Consider the following 20,127-nt stretch of genomic DNA (forward strand, 5'->3'; position numbering starts at 1 on the left):
TCACTTAGAACAGCATCCAGCCCAAAGTGTTGGCTTCTACTTATTATTACAACTGAACTCAAATATTAGCTGCTGTTACCACGGTTTCATAGCTCAAGCCAGGGCCGTATGCAGCCCTCTCCCCTGCCAACTGCCTCCTTTAACAACTGAGGACAAACTTCACCCCCAGCCCCTCATCGCACTGGTAACTGCAGGGTCAGTGGTGTCTCCCGCCCCTCTCTGTATCCACTGCCCACTGTGGATACTTTGTCGTTGAACACTTTGTATTTTATTGGCACCCTTTTACTTCATGAGGACAACTAAGAATCCTTAAGAGATGAAGCCCATCCAACAGTTAAACACTGGAGCCTCAAGCTAGGAAGAGGCAAGGAAAGATTCTTCCCCAGAGCCTTTGGGGGGAGGACAGTTCTGCCCACACCTAGACTTGAGGCCTCTGGAACTATGAGAGAATTTCTGTTATTTTAAGCCACCCCGTTTGTGGCAATCTGTTATGGCAGCCCTATAATAATATAGCTCCTGATATTAAAAAAATCCTAGATCCAAGTACGCTAGTTCCCAGGCAGAAATACTGTGAGGGCAGAGAGTGGGTAGCCAGGTGCCCCAGAGGCTGGGAGTCTGCAAAGCCACAGCACCCTCAGCCTGTGGCCTCGCCTCCAAACCCACACACCTGAGAAGAAGTGGGCCCTGAAGCCACGTTTGGAGACTGTGTTGTCTGACTTGAATTCCACACGCATGTTGTTGCTCTGTGAGGTGATGACCTCGGGCGTCTCGGAGCCACAGAACTTGCCATGCAGCCTGGCATCAGGGGACAGGCCGCTGCGCACCTCCACGAAGTCGTACTTACAGACCTGCAAGGGTGCACCATGGGGAGCAGCCTGGTGCCCCCCACCTGCACCCCAGACCCCTGGTACACTGCAGGACCCCCTTCCTGAGAGGTGCACCCTGCCAGGTGGCCCCATGCACTCAGCCAGGCCCACTGGTGGGAGGGTTCCTCCCTACCCTCACTGGAACCCTCCAGCCCAAGCTGTGGATATGGGGCAGGCTTGACTAGCACCCTGGCGTGAGGGCGCTGTGCAGCCCCCGGCTGACTTGGTCAGCCCGTGACCACTGCCTGAGGGAGGGAACTGGCTGCTGCACTATCCTGGTCCCCAGCTGCACCTCATGCCCTCCAGTCACCTCAGCTGGACACTAACCCCCAGAGGACTTATCTGTCCTGACTACCTCCCTCCCCTAAGACCCACCTCTTCCACTCTTGTCCTGATTGTCCTTGGACTTCTCAGTGACAAACGGACCAAAGCACTATATCTGCAGAAGCTGCTGCCCCAGACAGCCCCCAGATTCCACCCAGCTGTGAGGCCAGAACTCTAGGAAGCGACCTGCCAGCCTGCTGAGCCCCTCACCGCTTCCCAGCCCCGAGCCACATCCCCACACGATCCCCAGTCGACTGGAGCACAGAAACATACATCGTTGCCTTCCAGTTCAAACACTTCGAACTGGAGGGAGATTCGGTACTGAGCAGGGGCCACCACCTGCCAGACGCAGTGTTTGTTTGTAGGGTACTCCTTCGGCCACCCAGGGCTGGTGATGGTTCCGTTCAGTTTGGTAATGAAACCACCACAGGCCACTACATGGGGAAACAGAAGCAAGAGTCATTTGTTTTTAGTTCCAAGTGACTGCAACTTCCCCCAAGCAGCAATAAGCCCTGCTGTTCTTTAATAATAAAAAAAAACTTAGACTAGCTGAACTGATTAATTCAGCATCCTTTCCTCTAGTCTAACTGTTTCAACTGAGGATTTGGAGGGATGAAGTTGAGGACATGTCTTTACTGCTTTTAAAAATGATGACATTGCCTTTGTACTTACCTGCCCACATGACCAAAGGAAATTTAGAAATGTTTGCACCAAGCTATGCAATGTACCTGGCTTACGTAAACAAGCGGAGTTGTGCAGGTGGGCAAGGAAAACACGTAAAAAGGGAATGAATGATGTGTTAGTAGAGGAGTCACACCAAAGTGCTTGTGGTTTTTCTTTGCTTTCATTTTCTACCTGAATAATCATGTGAATTTTTCACGATCACAGAAGAAAGGAAACCACGTCTCCAGTTTCTAGAGGGGAGTTCTCTCACACTTCTTATCAAGTGTGGGCAGTCCTCTCACACTTCTTATCAAGTGGTTTCTCCCTCCAAAAAGAGGAGGATCACCAACAGATGGATCACCACCCGGCTGTCCACTGTCACTTCACAGCCAGCCAGCGCCCCATCTCTGCCCCCTTCTCCGTGGACTTGTCCCCCATGCCCTCTCATTCCAGCCTGGCAGGTCCAACACCAACCTTCACACGTCTTCTTATCGGCGGCCAGCTCGTAGCCAGGGTCGCACACACACCTGTAGCTGCCCAGAGTGTTTTCGCAGCGCTGCTCACACCCGCCACCATCAGGCCAGGAGCACTCATCGACCTCTGTCCGGGAAGAAAGTGACTCCGGTTAAGGCATCACAAAGCTGCCTGGCCTGTTCCCCACCACGTCCCGCTTCCCGGGGTCCCCAGCGAGTGTCCTCGAAGAGCGGGGCAGCTCCCGGTGAGCACCGCTCAAGGAGTCCCATGTTCACATCTCAGAAACCGGCAGCAGCTACGGTAAAGGGAGGAGACTTGAAAATGCAAGAGCAACTAGTTAGCCAGAAGCAGGGCTCCTTTAGAGGAGATCAGGCCTGGGTAACTTCAATCTGGGAAGGGTTCAGGCAATGGCATTCATTTGTGATTTTTAAAAAAATCGCAAATGTTCCATACCAAAGACTACAAAAGATGGCATCAGTTGTAATGCCATGGAATTAGGGTCCCCCCACATATGGAACTTTTCAGGGACATTAAGGAAAGGGTAAGGACAAAGGGACACATTTCTAAGTGAAGATGTAAAAGTATTTCCTAGAGATAGAACCAGAACCTGTGATTTAGCATTTTACAACTAATCTGAAGAGGTGTGCACAGGGCAATCTTCAAGTTTACAGAAAACCCCAGGCTCTTAGGTTAACCAGCACACCCAGGAGAAACTGTTGGAAGAGGCCATCATGATTCTGAGGCAGCAGGGGAGACGGAGGGAATTCAGCACCAAGCATCTGGGGATGTGTTTGAGGCAAGTAACTAATGGCAAGTGGGAGGCCAAGGGTGCTGTCCAGGCGGGGAACATAAGGTTCATCGGAGCATCTCCCTGGACACGTCAGCCGGCCCACGCACCGAGGAAAAGAAAAACCCAGGCATCGGAAGCCTCCGAGGAGAGTGTCAGAAATAAACGGAGGAAGCATTCTTTTCTGTTGCCAAGTTGTGGTGCATCTGCCCCTGGAAGAGCAGACAGGTTGTGTGCTAACCGAGTCAGAGAGCCTAGTGAAGGCACAACTAAGCAGACAAACAAAAGCAAGTCCAGTATAGGAAGAAGGAAGGTTTGGGGCGGTTAAGGGGGGACTGGTTCATGACACCACGGAAGGCAGGATAGAGTGAGTACGGAGTTGTCCACAAAATCTTGGAAGACCACATTATACACAGAATAAGAGAAATCAGGACATCTTATTGTTAGTAAGATGTTTAGAGTTAGTAAATGCTTAGAAATGTCTGAAACAGCCCCCAGCCTGGCCGCCTCAGGCAGTGATTCTTTTAATAGCATCTCCTGCAGATGGCTTTGCAGCCCCTGCTTGAAAGCAGCCAGAGAGAGGACTTGCACTGCTTTTCAAAGGTATGTCTCATTCTTTGAAATTTGAATTGTCGCTATTCTGACTCTTTGCAGCTTCCAACCCATTGGTCCTGCAGAAACTGCAAACCCTTCAACCATAATATCTCCCTTGCTCCTGACCTTTTCCAACTCAAATAAACCCGTGTCCTTCCAATCTTCCTTGTCTATAATGTACAAAATACTCAAAGTGGTTATTGGCAGTTTATAAATATCCCACCATTTCATATAGTGGATAGTAAGCAGGTAACCCTAAGAGTGATGTGTTTTGGGCTCAACGAAAATTTAAATAATTTGGTTGGTAGGAGAGAGGGTTTAGGAGTCACGTCCTGGGCAGGGGTTTGAAGTGACTGTGGCTTCAAACACATGTGAGTATTAAGTATGCTAAAGTAGTGACAGTCCTGCAGCTATATATTACTTTGTAACAGGCAAACCACTTTATTCAGCATTTGCTAGGAAGTACATAGGAGGCCATGAGAAATGGAGAGACCTTAGAGTAAACCCAGCAGACCTGGATGGATGCCAGTGTGTCTTCCCTCAACAAAGTGAGTGATTTTATCTCTCTGAGTCTTCCTCCTGCTTTAGAATGTGAGTTTTTCCTGCATGTAGGGCTGTGGGGATTGAACATGACACGTGGGAAGTACCCAGCATATAGACATTCAGGACACAGTACCGTTACTTTAGACAACAGTGAGGGTGGGGTTGCTTTTGAAATTCCAGGGGGTGGAGAGACACAAGGATGGGGGTAGGGAAAAAGGCTAAGGTAACTGGAACATACCTGAATCGGGGGAGAGTAGAGTAGTATGGGCCTATGGAGGAGAGAGAGACAAGGCAGGAACAGAAACAAGGAAAAGATGTCCAAGGCGGGCCAGTGAAAAAAGACTGGAGAGGCAGGAGGGAAGCACAGCACAGGCAAGAAGCTGGCTGGCGGGTGTAAGAGGAGGACAGAAAGGAACCAAGGAAAGAACCCATCAAAACAGACCAAGATGAACAGAGGCCCAAGGCAGGGGGCAAAGTGGCCCTGATGTCAGAAGATGCCATAGCTACCGGCAGGACCCACACATCGCAGGCGAGGGAGGGGGCACCCAGATGGGCAAACACCTGATGCCATCTCAGCCATGTGGAGGGAGAGAGGCTGGCGGATGGATCTGAGCCCAAAGCAAAGAGAAGACAGTCCCTCCAGAGGCTAGACAGGTAGGATGTCTGTCTGGCCCAGGAAGGTGGGTGAAAGGTACATGCTTACACCGGAGCTTCCTCCAGCAAGAGCAGTCAGACACTTGGCCATTTCCGACCCTGCTGCAGCTTGGGTGGATGGGTGGAGGGGTCCAAAGGGCCCTGTTTTCAGTGGGAGCCTCGGCGTCTTCTGCATTGCCTCTATTACTGTGGCAAATAGATGTGCTCCAAGCCCATGGGCTGGTGCTTTCCTGGGCCATGTTGGTCAAGGCCAAGCCTCCCAGAAAAGTCTGGGAGAGTGTGGGGGTAGAAGAAGTTTGAAGCAGGGCTCCGATTTATATAGCAGGAGCTCTGGCTTCTTCGCCTTCTCCAAGTGGTACCAGTGTTGTCTGCTTAGACAACGAGATGACTCTGCCAGGACCAAAAAAATTGTTTCAGAGAGAGTAAAGGAAAGAGGGCAGGGTGCATCCCTAAGTTTTGAAGAGGTATCTTGAAAGAAGCCATTCCTACTCACCAACATGCCATGGCTGTCCATCAGCCCTGGGACAGTGCAATTATGTGAATCAAGGTGGGAATCTTCATAGTCTTTATGTGGGGAGTGAGGCCAAAATGGGCCTGCCAGCCTGAAAATGCTCCTGCCATCTCCAGAAGCAAGCAGAGATGTGCTCTGCCCCCTGCAGGGCCAGCGGCTCTGGGAGAGGCTGCCATCTGGCTCCAGGAGAGGGATGCAGAGGCCAACTGGCACCCTGGTCAGTGCTGTGCGCCAGCTGGGCCCTGGCAGAGCCTCCTGCCAACTGGCCCCAAGGCAAGAGCCTCCTTGGCTGGTTCAACTCTTCTGCAGGGCCTTTGTAGTTACTCTTCCAGGTTTTTTCACTGGGGAAGCCCTGACACATGCACTGGGCACTGTGTGTTCACAAGACATCCTACTGATGGCCTGGCTGGAAAAGGCTCGGCTGAGGAAGCCAGCTGGGCTCAGTCTCGAGCCCTGCGCTGACTCCTCTGATAGACACCAGCCCCGTGTGGCTGTGGAACACTGGAATGCAGCTTGTCTAAATTCAGATGTGCTGGGAGTGTGAAGCACACTGAATTTCTAAAGCACGATATAGAAAATAAAATAAAATATCTCATTAATACTGTGCATATTGATTATACATTCAAATGGTAGTTTTTTGATATATTGGGTTAAATAAAATATATTATTAAAGTTAATTTCACCTTTTTTTTTTTTGTAAAGCAGTTGCTAGAAAGTTTAAAATCACCTATGTGCTCACATTTATGACTCACCTCCTACGCTGGTTGGTCAGCCCTGCTCTAGACTGAGGTCTCTCGCTTCATGCATCCTCATGGGACCCCAGACAGGTGGAGCAGGCAGCAGGATGCCCTGTCCGCAGATGAGGGACCTGAGCCTCGTTTGTTCACTGCCCAGGGTTTGCTGAGCCCATGAGGGCCGGGCACTGGGTGTACAGTGGAGAACAAAGCAGGTATGGTTTGGTCTCAGAAAGAGAGTGACTGCCTGAGAGCAGCTGGTGAGAAATGAGGGAAGAGAACCCGGCCTGCAGGTGGGAGGTCCAGGGCCCTTTCTCCCACACCCCCAGGGGACTGAGAAGGCAGAGAGGTGACAAGTGTCAGAATCAAATCACGAACACCAATAAAAAATTCAAATCCCTTCACTTTACATGCCTGTGACTTTTAGGTCTCTGTAGTGGAAAGAGAGTACACTGCCCAGTCCTACAGACCCAGGATCTGTTAGCGCTCTGTCACCTTAGAATCTCAGTTTCCTCAGTTTTAAAAGGGGAGCTAATAATAATGCCTACCGAGGGGTTGTTCTGAAGATTAAGTGAGATTAACTCATGCAGTTTCTGGCACACTCAATAGATGTCTTTCTTTCCCAAGATTTCCACACAATCTGGTTCTTCTGTTAAGATTCATGGTCAAGCTCAGTGACATACAAAAGCTGTCAAGCTGGGCTTGTGCACTGTTAGTCTAGATGGGCTTCACAGGTATTTAAAAAGATGCTTGAGAATCAAAATGCCCTCAACGTATCCAGGCTGGGTGACCTGACCCAACCCCAGGCAGAGTCTGACAGCCTCCTCCGTGGCCCACACTTCCATGACAACATCATTGCCCATTTGCTTGCAGCTCTCTTGCACCACCTGGAGCTCTTGAAGACAATGCCGGTATTTTCCTGTGTCCCCAGCCCCTAGCACAGCACCTGACCTATACTTTGATGACTGCTGAATGAATAGCAGATGGAGAGGAGGGAGAAGATGGTTTCTTCTAACCAGCAAACAAGCTGGTTATCATGGTTACTTAGAGCAGGCCAAAGCTCTCAACTCAGTCCCTTATAAACCAGTTTAGCATCAAATACAGAAACACTCGTTTCTCTGGCATCTCCAGTAGGGTTGCCAAAAACATGCAGGAGGCTTAATAAAATTTGAATTTAAGATGACTAGCCAATCATTACTTAGCACAGTAAGCAATATTTGGGACTTACTGATACTAAAAGATCATTCTTCATCTGAAATTCAGATTTAATTGGGTATCCTGTTGGTGTTACTTATTTGCTAAATCTGGCAACCCTAATCTCCTGCATTAGCCAGTTCTCTCAAAACTGCATCACTGACTATCAGCAGAGCCAGGAATGAGGTGTCGGGGAGGGCCAATGCTAACTGGTTACCAGTTACCTCACTGGAAAAAAGAGCCACAACACCTAATTTACAGATCCTGGAGTGGAAGTCAGGGGAGAAGGACAGGAGAATTAGAATAAAATCTCAGAATCATCTGGGGTATGTGTTAAGCAAAATAAAGCTGTCCACGTCCTAGCTCCTGGAATCTGTGAATCTGTTACCTGGCAAAAAAGACTTTGCAAATGTGATTAAATTAAAGATCTTAAAATGAAAGAGTATGAAAGATTGTCTGTGCAACCATAAGGGCCCTTATAACTGAAAGAGAAAGGAGAATGTGGGTCAGAAAAGGAGATGGGGCAACAGAAGCAGAGGTCTGTGACTGGGCACGAGAAAGACTCAGTCGGGCCAACACTGGCTTGAGGATGGAAGGGCCCCGTGAGCCAAGGAATGAAGGGGCCTCCTCTAGCAGCTGGAAAAGGCAAGGACATCTGGCCTCCAGAACTGTACCACAATAAATGTGTGTCCTTTTAAACCACCAAGTTGGCAGTAATTTGTTACAGCAGCTACAGGAAACTGATACATGGCAATAGCAAGAAGAAACGGTCATGCCATTTTTTCCAGAGAGAAAAATAACCACCTCAAAGGATTGCTAACTTAGCAAAGGCCGTTTCATGGGTCTAAACATTATACCATATGTGTTCACTCTCACTATTCCATTTTCTCCTGAAAACAAACTCTACAAGAACCTGGTAGTATCTTTTCTACAAGTCAGAGAGTTTGTGTAACTTGCTCAAGGCCACGCAGCCAGGGTGGCTGCTGTTAAGTCACACGCGGTCTGGCCTGGGTGGGCCGGGGGGCTGTGAATTCCCAGCCGTCTCAGCTAAGGCCGCCGTGCCCTCCTTCCCACAACCACCACAAGTTGACCTGCATTTGAGATACATTTGCTGTGGCCTGGCTTCTTGGCTTGGGAGAGAATTAGTTAAATTTTTTTTCCAATTATTCAAAGCATTGTGATTCTTGTTCCGTTTCTGCTTGGGTTTTGCTCTCCCCAGATGCCTCTAGACAGAAAAAAATAATAATCCCCCATGCTTGACTGGCACTTTTCAGCTTATAAAGGGTTTCCACAGCCATCATTTTGTTGGGGCTTCACAACAACTGCTTAGGTAAAACAGGCAGGTTTCCTTCCTCCTGTTTTACAGAGATGAAAACGGAGGCTTCAATAAAGACAAAGGGCTGCCTTTTCAGGGTCACATGGCTTGAAGTGGGTTCTTCTGACACTCATCCATTTATGTAGAACCTGGGAGAAGGAGCTAAAGAGGGAGCAGATAGGGAGGCTGGGAGTAAGGAGGAGAACAAGGGTTTCTGGGTTGGCACAGTGGGGAACCCGCAGGGAGGGAAGGAAGGGAAAGCAGCCATTTGGATGTGAGTGGTGCCGCTAATCAAGGGACCTCCAGTGGGGACTGGATACCTCCATTCAGTGGCTGCTGGTGTGCTACAGGGTGCCCAGTCACTATGCATTGGGGATTCTCTCATAGGTGTGGCCTGAGGGGCTCCCAGGGCCCTGAGAGCAGAGAAGGAAGACCTGCCCCCTCAAAGCAGTCCTGGGAAGTCCACTCTGCAGGACCAGGACACGCCATCCTGTGTCTGGTTTCATCAGGACCCTGCAGCTTCCTATGTTTCTAAAGCCATGTGGAAGTTTGTGGACTGAGCACCACCCCTCTCTCTTGCCCACCGCACCCACTTGAGGGGAGCTTGTAGGCTGGGGGCTGATGCCTCAGGAGCTGAAGACCTGGACTGCTCTCGGGCCCATATCAGGACATGCAAGGCAATGTTGTACAAAGAGTTTGAGCTTAGGAGTCGGGCTGTGTTTGGATTCTTGATCTGCCACTTAACTATTTGAGTGACCCCAAGCAGCCCTCGTTGACCCTGAACAAACATGAGTTAAACCCAACTTGAAGGATTATTTTGGGAATTAAAGGACATCAGGCAAATCAAGTGCCTTGCACAGTTCCTCACACACAGTGGGTGCTCAGTGAATGATAGCAACTACACAAATATTTATTATTATCAATGCTCAGTTTCACTAAGGTTCACTAAGTTGGCCATGTAAACTTATTAAATCTAATGTTCAAGTGCAGCAGTGGAACTTCTGCCATGTGGAAGCCAAGGCCAGGCCTGTTTGTGAGTCAGTGTGAATTCTGCTGGAGTTACAACTCTAAAATGGGTTGCTGCCTCCGGCCTGCAGGGAGCCTTGTATAATGCTAAGGTTTCATATGGGTGTTGTGATTCTTAAGCCAGGGGAGCAATAACTCTTCCTATGACTAAAAATGGAAACAAACTGCTAATTCATACCCTTGAAAAAATTGGCTGCAAAGCCCGCTTTATTGATTGAGCCATCGGACACAAACTTCATCCACATTCTGTTGGAGCTGGATTTCACATCCTCCGGCTTCTCATAGCCACAAAAGTGACCAATCAGGGTGCTTTCTTCTGTGGGGCCATCTCGGATTTCCAGGTAGTCATATGCACAGCTATCATGCCTCTCGATCTAAACAGAGAAACAGAGGCAACGTGGCAGATGACAGATGGCCTGACTTTAAGGTCTTTAAGATTTAACAAGGGAACTCAAATATCACTCTCAAAAATCTAAACAAGAGGCAAAAGGACCCAAGTGTGTCCTGGGCTCTCCCAGCTGTCTCCTACTTGAGGAAGCCAAGGGTGAATTAAGCTTCGAAAAGACTAAGATATAATGAACAGGGAAAAAAATGATTCTACGACACTTCCTGGGACCCCATCCTAGACTTTCACTTCTATTATTTCTCCTCCCTCTCTCCACAGCCTCAGAAAGAAGGTGGATGTGATTTCAAAGCCTGCAAAGGTTTTGACACCATGCACCATGGATGGGCTTGAAATGGCCTCTTAGGTTCCTGATGTCAACCAAAAAATGGAAACCTATCTTTATAGAACAGAGAGCGTCTAGCAGAAGTTGGGTTTGCTTCTTCTCTGGGAAGACAATCTGAGCAGTACTCACCTCAAAAGCTTGGAAGGAAAGCCCCACGTGAAACCCCTCCGAAACCATAATTCTCCAAACACATTCCTTGGAAGGTCTGTAGTCATCTGGGTAGTTGGGAGATTGGATCTGCCCGGTGTCTTTGTTAATGTCTCCCCCACACGTAGCTTTAGGAAGAGAACCAGGAGGAAGGGGGTCCCAGGTCAGACCTTAGGAAGGAAGGTGGGTGGCCACTTATTACCACTAGGTGGCTCCACATTCCACCCAAGTAAGACTGCTTCTGGAAAGGCACCATTTCATTCGTTTTTTTCATATACAAAAAATAACTATATACTTATTTTTTCATATACAAAAAATAACCATATAGGGAAGTGGTCATCTACCTTTGCTGTGCATCAAAATCATGAGGGAGATCTTTCAAGCTGTGGAAGCAGGGCCATATCCCCAGAGGGTCTGATTCAAATGGGGCTGGGGGAGCTGCCAGCAGCAGTGATGTGTAAGAGTTCCCTGGGTGATTCTACTGTAGAAGGTAGAGGACGGCTGGTACAGAGGAGCATGCACACACACACATGCAATTTTTTATAAAAACAAAACCCTGGCCTCTCCAAAATTACAACAATTTACTCAATATGTGGAACAAACAGAAGCAGAATTGCCCTGGTGGCAGCTGCTTGGAGCCCAGAACCACTGGTTCCCTCAACTCAGCCACCATGGTGGCCTCAGAGACCCCTCCAAGAAGTGTAGTTGTAAATTCCCTGATATTGTCCAAAGTCCTATTTTCACAAATGAAATAGAGGCCCAGAGAGGTTAGATTCTTTGTTCAGGCTCACACAGCTATTGGGAGGCTGCCTTCATTTCCATGGGGTTCTATAACCCTGACAGCACCCTCTGTGGGGGCAGCCGGCCCCACAGCCCGACTGGAAGGAGGTATCAGGCAGCTGGAGACGGGCAGGTGACGCCTGTCCTGACGTGAGCACTGCTGGCCTATCTGTTTCCAGAACGTGGAGGACAGGGACAGTGGCGTCCTCAGCCTCGCCCCTGCAGCAGCTGCTCCCACCCTCGTGGCTCTGGCAGCTGCCACGCAGGCCTGGGAGGCAGAGGACAGCAGGCTGCACGTGAAGGACAGAGGCCTATCGGAAGCTACCGGGGTGGCTTCCTCATGGTGAACAGACCTTCATACTCCGCGAAGAAGCCCTTGCCCAGGATGTTGCTGCTGCTCCGGAACTCCACCCAGAGCCGGCTGTCTCTGGAGGTGAGGGGCTCTGGGACTTGGTCGCCACAAAACCTACCTGGGAAGTGGAAAAGAATGGTCAGGCTTCAGGACACAGCAAGAGGGGGCTCAATGCAGGGAGTGGTGTTTCTTCAAATGTGGTTCACCGTGAGCAATAATCCTAGCTGCGGCCATTCACAGCACGTACAGAACTAAAAACAAGGACGGAGACAGTCTCACAACCTAGGTGCTGCCTTCAGACTGACTTCAGGAGAATCTGAGACTCCAATCAATCAAAGCACTCAGAGAAGAGCCAGGCACCACTCTCCCCGGCCAAATGGGTTTTGTGGACGTGCTGAGATGCGGCCTGGGAGAGTGATGAACTTATCTCCCCCTGGTATTTCCTATCACATATGCACCCTTCTTCGGGCAGCATGCCTTTGGGAAGACATTCTGCCTTCCTGGCCTCAGAGAAGGGATGCCAGAGAACACAGAGTGAAGAAAATCAAATCTTGACTTTTGAATTTCACTAGTCACAATACCAAAGATCTGGAAGAGCATACAATGAGTAAGAGCACATTGTCCCCTCCTCATAGATCTCCGAATGATTCTTAGGATGGATGGGTAAGACTAGGGAGAGAGAGGGTTGGAGAGGGCACCATGCCCCCACCCCCACCCCAGAAGGACCCTGTACCCTGTCCTACCCTCAGCTGAGATCCTGGGCTGAAAGGATGATAGAGACCTGAAGCAGGCTTAAGGATCTGGGAGATCTCGGATGGAGAACAAGGCCTGAGATTCCCCATGTCCCCGAGGTCAGATCAGGAGTGTCTACAAGGTTTGTCGAGAAGATACAGGCCCGAGGACAGGCATGAAGAGCTCTCAGGCAAAGGGGCATGGAAGCGACTCCCTGTAGCCTGGGGGGGTCTGGGGAGCCGTAGAACATCTCCTGGGACATGTGGACTTGGCACCAATCTGAACTGGCCTAAGTTGAGACAAAGAGGAGGCACAGCAGCCACTGAGGATTCTTTGCTTGGACAGAGGACTGGAGGCCAGATGGGAATGAGGACATCCCAGCATTGCCAACCAATATGGATGCCCCCCCTGCCATCAGGCCTTGGCATGAAGTTTGCCCCCCAATGGGCGCCCCCACCCTGGGGGAAGAAAACACAAACTGACCCAAACTGATTCCTCACCACCTGAACTTCTGCTGTTGAAAAATATTAAGTAAATACGTATTTTGTAGACACATGAGTCCAGGTCTGAAATTTGGATCTCCTATAGAGGAAGAGGGGGGGAGGCCATGTTTTCCCAGTGCATGGTGACCCCTGGCCATAAAATTCCTAATGCTATGTAAGGATGGCACCAGGGCAAGGTCAGGGATGGGGCAGGGTGGGAGCTGGGCTGAGCTGTACTAATCACGACACAAGCCAGTCGAGGTCTATTTGGACTGAGGTCATGGTTCTCCCAAGCACTGACTGTGTGAGTCACTTAAAAAATCCATTTAATATTGGGGGAAGTGGAGAGTAACTATTAGTAGGTATGGGATTTCTTTAAGGAGTGAAGAAAATGTTCTTAAATTGATTATGGTGATAGTTGTACAACTCTGTGAGCCTACTGAAAACTACTGACTTATTCTCGTTAAGTGATGAGTTGTATGGTATGTGATTTATACTGCAATTTTTTTTTGAAAGTCTATTTAACAGGGGTTTAGGGGCACTACTTTATTGCCAGCACCATGTTAGGCACTGGATCAACCCCCTGAAGCTATAACTCTGCTATGTCCTGCCGAGGAATGGGGGAGAAGGGTTGGGGGAGGAACAAATACCACCATGGACATTTCCTCACAACCAACTGGGGAGATACAGGTAGAGGCTGTTAATCTCCTTCTGCTTCCGATTCTGGCCACCTGCAGCCTTTCGGGTTTGGTGAGCTTAATGTTAAGTAACATGAGCTGAAACTGCTGCCCAGTGTTTGGCAAGGAAAAATCCATCAGAAGCCTGTAAATTTTTAGTAATGGTTCCTTGGGCAGCGCCAACTAGTGTCAGTTAGTTCTTGGAAACCTACATGTAAGCAGGAAAGTACTGCTTACCAGTGAGGAGCCGGAGCTGCTGAGGAGCAGTGAAACAACGTCCGAACACAAAAGGAATTTCTTCCCAGCAAACCAGATTTCAAGTCCAAATGTCTTCTTTTAAAGCCCCAGCTGTCACAGCCGCCAGGGACTGCTTCCAAAAGAGAGAGGGACTTCCAGTGCCTTGCTGCCTAAGAATGCAACCCGTGACATGAACCACCCACCCTGGGGGGCCGTGTCTGCTCAGTACTTTGGGCAGATAGGATTTATAGGCTAAGGCATATTTTACTGCCTTGACCGAGCTAGACTTGGCAGAATAAATTACAAACTATTTCTAAGTAATATCTCTCCCTAAATTGCCTTATGATTCTTAACTAGAACCTTCTACTTTGTCCCTTGCTTGGCTGATGCCTCAATATTCTCATTTTCACCATAATGGCTCTAATAAAAGCCTCTTTTTTACTGAGCATGTCTATGCCAGGCACTGCCCCAAACACTTTACATGGATTATCCAGTTGCATCCCCATCACCCCCTGAATGATGTACTACTATTAATCTCATTTATGAGAAAATTGAGGATTGGAGAATTTGAGTTGAGCTACACTCAATCTAAGTACATTCAAAGTTGTAAGAGGATTCAGGATTTGAACTCTGGCAGTCTGAGATCTTGACTGTCACCATCCATCTCACCTTCATTGTCATTGCCACCACTGCCACCACCATCAAGAGGAACTTCTCTGTTTCAGGTATGATTTTGAATACTGTACATTTTTTGATAAATAGGTATCAGATCTGCTCTCTGGGCATGGAAACATCATTCCCAGTTCCCAGTTTGGAACCCGACACACAGGAGTGAAGATCAAAGCCTGGCTGTTTGACTCAGGCTATCATTTGTGCTCACTTGGGGGTCTGCCCCCGCCCAGGAAACCCTAGGAGTGGGGCCACGCGACACTGATTGGCCAGCCCAGCCTTGCTGAACTTCCCTCCCCACTTCAGGGAAAGGGGAGAAAGGGCTTTTGTGTGCATTGTGGTGCCACAGAATGCCCAAAGACAGTTCTGCATACAAAAGTGCATTGTTAGAGTAATTCTTCCTGCAGAAATAAGGGAGGGGAATCCAATTAACAGGACAGTATTTAAGATTACTGGGTGAGTTCTCCATGCAGCCACCTTCCTCCCTCTGCAGGTGCAATCTCATAAGTGACCCCCTAAAACTGAAAAACCAGTTTGATATCTTTAAACAGCAGTAAAATATTCTCATTTGACTTAACATTTCCCTTTGATTGTTATGTGAAAACCTGGGTCTCAAACAGCCTTCTTCCAAGGAGACAACTAACAGGCTGGAGAGAAACTGGACTAGAGAAAAGGTGTCAGATTCCTAAACTGAAATCCGGCTCCTGAGTTTGGAGGAGGAGTTTAATAAGGATATCAAGAAGAGGAAATGCAGATGAGGACACTACAAGTGGGCTCCATGGGGAGTCATAAAGGGTTCATTCATAAAAAGTTATGCATCCATTATGCTTGGATTTTCACACACTTCCCTGGGAAAGTATGCAATGCACAGTTTTTCAGAACAAGATGCATACTTTCACAATCCGCCCTAATCCGCTCTCCCTCCTGCCAAAGGGGCATTGACCTGCCTCCTCCCGGCAGTTTCAGGGCACTGACCCCTCCCAGGGACCAGTTTGGTCCACACAATGCACTTGTTCCAAACACAAAAGTTCACTAACAACTGCATTTGGAAACATCAGAGCAGGCCAAACAGTTGGCAAAGGAGAACTCCTGCAAAGGAAGGATGACAGTTACAGGCAGTGGGCCATGCGCGCGCGCGCACACACACACACACACACACACACACACACACACACACACACACACACACACACACACACACACAGCAAAAGTACATAAAATATGAGCCAAAAATAAAAACTACCTCAAAATAAAACAAACCACCGATGACAAGGAACAGCAAAAGCCCCATCTAATCAGCAAAAGTGTAGCCAGAGATACCAGAATCTGTAGTGAGAAAATTCTTCTTTCAAGGTCAAGAAAAGAAAACTGTTGGAAATCCCTCAACCTGTGCCCATTCTCAGGAGCATGCCTTGGCCCACTCCCTGGGGAACTTTGGTAACAGAGAGCATCCTCCTCCTGAGCCTTTAGATCTGTCACATTCCTGGGGGGCTATAGAGTTGTGAGATGTAGCAAAAAAAAGTACAGGAATCCCAGTTAAATTTGAACTCCAGATAAACAATAAACTGTGCATTTCATCTGGCAGTCCTCCAGGGGTACCCTTCTCAGATTTGGCAGGGCCCCCCTCCCCACGATGAGCAGGACATCGGGGTTCTGGTCCGATGTCAGCTACTAGCTGGCCGCGTGGCCTTAAGAGGGTTGGTCCACCCTTGCGGAGCATGGCTTTTCCCATGCAGGTGTGGGGTAGGTGACTCTGAGGCCCCTGCCAGGGTGATGGGTCTATGATTCCACGCTCTCATGAAGCTCCTCCTATAAAGCTTCTTTTTATTATTCTCATTATAAAATACTATCTGCATGTATTTTTGTAAAAGAGTCAAACAGTCTAGAAGTATACGAACCAATGTTTGCATACACCGTGTCTGCCCTCCATATGCAGGAAGCAGGAATCCAGGGCAGACAGCTTGTGTCCTGCCATCAGGTCACATAGCCCATTTGTCCTGCTGTGGACATATTCCTGTCTGTGCATGGCCTAGGGATCACTTTCTTGGCTTGCCTACCTGGACCAGTAATTATCTGACTGGCCCCTCCTAATGGCGCCAGAGCCTGCCCTGACTTCTTTCTAGAGCATCTGTGGACAAATTCTTACCTGTCTGTACCTGTAGGAATTAAACTCACTGCATTCTGGACAGAAGGGTCTTGTATGCCATTCCCAATAGTAGATGACCTGCCTGAGACCCCTTGGCCATACAGAACCTAACACCTGCCAGAGCCCTCATGGGTCCAGCCCAGCCCATCTGACTCAGTCTCTTCCAACCTACTCAGAATCTGACATGAAGTTGGGTTCAGTCTGGCCATGAAATTCCCTAGCTTAGCTTTCTTTCTCTCCTGTCTCCGTCTTTGGTCAGTGGGTGCACAGGAGCTCACTGTCAGGCCAGCCATTCACAGCAGAACCAGTGTGACTTTTCTGCCCACATGAGTAAATGCAGGGACAAAGTTTTCACTGATGCTCAGACTTGTGCAACCCAGAAGCCACCCTGCCCCACTCTAAAGAGAGGACAACCCGCTCTCCACGGAACCCCTTCCCTTTGGCTCCTTGTAAATCTGCATCTCTTTCTTGTTCGACCCTGGCCACCATTTGTGCACCAAAGGAGTCCCTAGGCTCACTCCCAGGACATCGATGCCATTGGTCCTCTATATATCTCCCCTGGTCACTGAGAGATCTCTCCTCTGGCGACCAGTCCTGAATGAACTGACCTTTCTCTTTACACTACCTGCCCATTGCCTCTCACACAAAGATCCAAGCTGCCTTCCCATGTTTGAGTTCATGCACTGTTCATCTGAAAAGGGTACATACTCATCAGAGAAAAATTCTAAAATACAGTGAAACCAGGAACAACCACAACAAAATAAATTTAAAAACAATACCAAATCATCCTGAAATAACCACTGTGTGCTATTTATTTATATTGATAATTATATTAATTATATTGTAGATCACAAAATGGTTTCTTCCAATTAAATTCAATTTGTACAATATTTTAAGTATTTTGTTTTGAGTAATTTTGGTCAGGATATTTACTGTTTCAGTTTGCCACACATTGTCCACCTGTCCTTATTTTATCATACCAACCCTATCTTACTCATTTCTGCCTATTTCTGAAGGCATCTAAGTTTGCAAAGGCTACAAAACATACATGTAAATGAACTTTTATTAAAATGGAATCCTATTGCGTATTCTTTTTTTGCACAACAATGTACATTGAACACCTTTCTGTATCAATAAATACTCCCCTCCAACTTTATTTTTAATGGCTGGATAGTTTTCCACTGAAAAGATGTATCATAATTCATTCAGCTAACCCCTACTGTTGAACATTTAAATTGTTCTCAATTTCTCCTGCTTCAGCGAACACCCCTGTAGCTAGAACTTTGCACACATCCTTAATTGATTCCCTGGTATAAATTCTAAGAAGTGGCACTGCTAGGTCAAAGGGTATTCACAGTTTTAAAAGCTTTTAGCATGTGTGGCCAAATGGAGTGTTCAGAGTTTTACAATGACACAGACCCTGGAGAGCTTCCTGTGACTGCTGTCAGGATGGACTCTTCCAAACGTTAACAGCATCGCCAGAACATCTGATCACTCCTCTCTTAAGGCTTTCTAAAGTCAACTCACCCAACAGGGGGGCTTTTCGCCAGTACCCGTCCCGGACCTCCACGTAGTCATACCAGCACAGGCGGCTTTTAAACAAATCCATGGATGTGAAGTTTAAGATGATCTGTAAAGAGTTACCACAAAGTGAGTTTTGGCAACAAAGCCTGAGGAGTTCGGAAGATACATCTTGCATACCAGTGTTCTCACATTACCCATTAGCATACAGAGCTCTCAGACTGCAGTAGGAGTGTCCTCTCAAAAACACACCGAAACAGGAAACCTCATGACATTAAATAATAAACCTTAAGCAGGATGGGGAGTAAACAGAGGAGATGGGTCCTTTGGTTCTGTCTGGGGAACAACTTGAGCTTTGAAGTCACTAGGTGGTTTACAGAAAGCAGGATGCATTATAAGGACGGGCTGGGACAAGTTGAGACTGGGGATTTGGAAGGAGGTAAGGGGTCAGTGAAGTTCAGAGATAGAAAAGATCTTATAGCATCATCAATCATTCCAGAGCATTGGGGTTAGCCCGAGTGCATCTGAGCACCTCCGTGATCAATGCCCCCTCGGCCATGACCTCACTCCTCTGAGGCATGGTGTGTCTAATAGCCTTCCTACAGTTAGTTGGTTCATTCATTCATCCATTCCGCCCTTGGTAGTGACCGCCTACTGTGTGCCAGTCTGTTGGGAAATAGAGATAGAATGGCCAGTAAGACAGGGTTCTTGCTTTTGGGGAACTCAGATAACACAGATGTGTCAAGCCAATTAGAATCCTAGGGAATAAATGCTGAAAAGACAGGGAGGGACAGAAGGGGCATGGTGGAGTCCCAAAGGAGAAATAAATGCTGTCCAGTGATACTGCAGACAGCTTCTCAGAGGAGGTGGCATTTAACCTAAGGAAAATAGGGGCCCGGCGGGCATAGAAGGAGGGCAGAGAGACTTCTGGTGAGGAATGGTGTGAGCAAAGGTGGAGAGATGTCTGAGGAACTGTACTGTACGCCCGGCATAGGCCATTGCCTGTGTCTGGGATGAGGAGGCAGAAGGGATGAGGGGAATGAGGGCTGGAGACGTGGAGGGTTCAGATGGACTGAGAAGGGAGGTTTCAGTTCTTCTGAACACCCTGCGGCCATGCAGGGGAGTCCAGAGGCAGTCTGGCCCTGCAGCCTCACACAGTTGCTGTACCCATTAACTGGCCCTGGTCCCTGTGGCAACCCTGCCAGCGTGGGGCTCCCGAAGCCCGGAGCAGAGTGCTGGCTTTCCCTGCCCCTTCACCCGCATTCAGGCTGCGCTGTGCCAGGTGCCAACGCCACGCCTGGCCCCAGCTCTCAAGCTCACTCTCTGCCTGTGCTCAGCACGTCCCCGGCTCCATCATTTCTAGGCCTGCGCTCTCCCGGCCCCGCTGAAGGCAGGCCTGCCCCTCTTCCTTTCCCACTCCAGGGCCCTCGCTCTCAGCCAGCTCATCTCACCAGCATCTCCTCTCTGCCCCCTCCTCTGTCCACTTTCTTGAACATTCAAACAGCTCGGGTCCCTCTGTGTCTAAGTAAACCCTAGGGCAGTGGTTGGCAGGTCAAAGGTTCCAGCAGCCTCCCAGCCCAATCAAAAGGACTCTTACTTATTTGTCCTCCTCCATGGCCCTCTGCTATGGACCCCATCCTCTCTTCACTGCTCTCTCTCCTCAGCTGACTGCTATCCTCCCCACCCCCCATTAACTGTGGGGCCCCTTAAAACAGAGCACTTCCCTTCCAGCTTCCCTGCCCAAGGTGGCACCATTGCCTCAGTCACACAGGTGCCCCACCTTGCTGCTATCCGTACTTTGCCCCTGTTGTTTATCCCAATGCTGACAGACTGTTTCTTCGAGATGTCTGTGTCTCCGGCTCCAAGCCAGAGTAGCTGTCCCTTCAGCAGCCCTGCCTGCCTGGTTGCTGCCAGGATGTTCCTGAACTCCTCCCTGCTGTGCCCCCATCTGTTCTGCACATTAGGGCTTCT

At 48.8% G+C, this 20,127-nt stretch overlaps 1 protein-coding gene across 1 annotated transcript in view; it reads right to left on the bottom strand.

The window, feature by feature from the left end:
* The window catches only part of TLL2 (tolloid like 2), a 134,660-nt gene that overhangs the window by 9,204 nt on the left and 105,329 nt on the right, over positions 1 to 20,127 (bottom strand). Inside the window, exons 10-16 of the mRNA XM_036886469.2 lie at positions 18,163 to 18,265; positions 11,694 to 11,810; positions 10,543 to 10,688; positions 9,864 to 10,059; positions 2,328 to 2,453; positions 1,464 to 1,624; positions 668 to 848 (exon numbers count right to left, since the gene is read on the bottom strand). Of these exons, the coding sequence (XP_036742364.2) occupies positions 668 to 848; positions 1,464 to 1,624; positions 2,328 to 2,453; positions 9,864 to 10,059; positions 10,543 to 10,688; positions 11,694 to 11,810; positions 18,163 to 18,265 (1,030 nt within the window). The remainder of the gene's footprint in view (positions 1 to 667; positions 849 to 1,463; positions 1,625 to 2,327; positions 2,454 to 9,863; positions 10,060 to 10,542; positions 10,689 to 11,693; positions 11,811 to 18,162; positions 18,266 to 20,127) is intronic.

Source organism: Manis pentadactyla, chromosome 8, assembly GCF_030020395.1.
Source record: "Manis pentadactyla isolate mManPen7 chromosome 8, mManPen7.hap1, whole genome shotgun sequence".
Classification (NCBI taxonomy): domain Eukaryota; kingdom Metazoa; phylum Chordata; class Mammalia; order Pholidota; family Manidae; genus Manis; species Manis pentadactyla.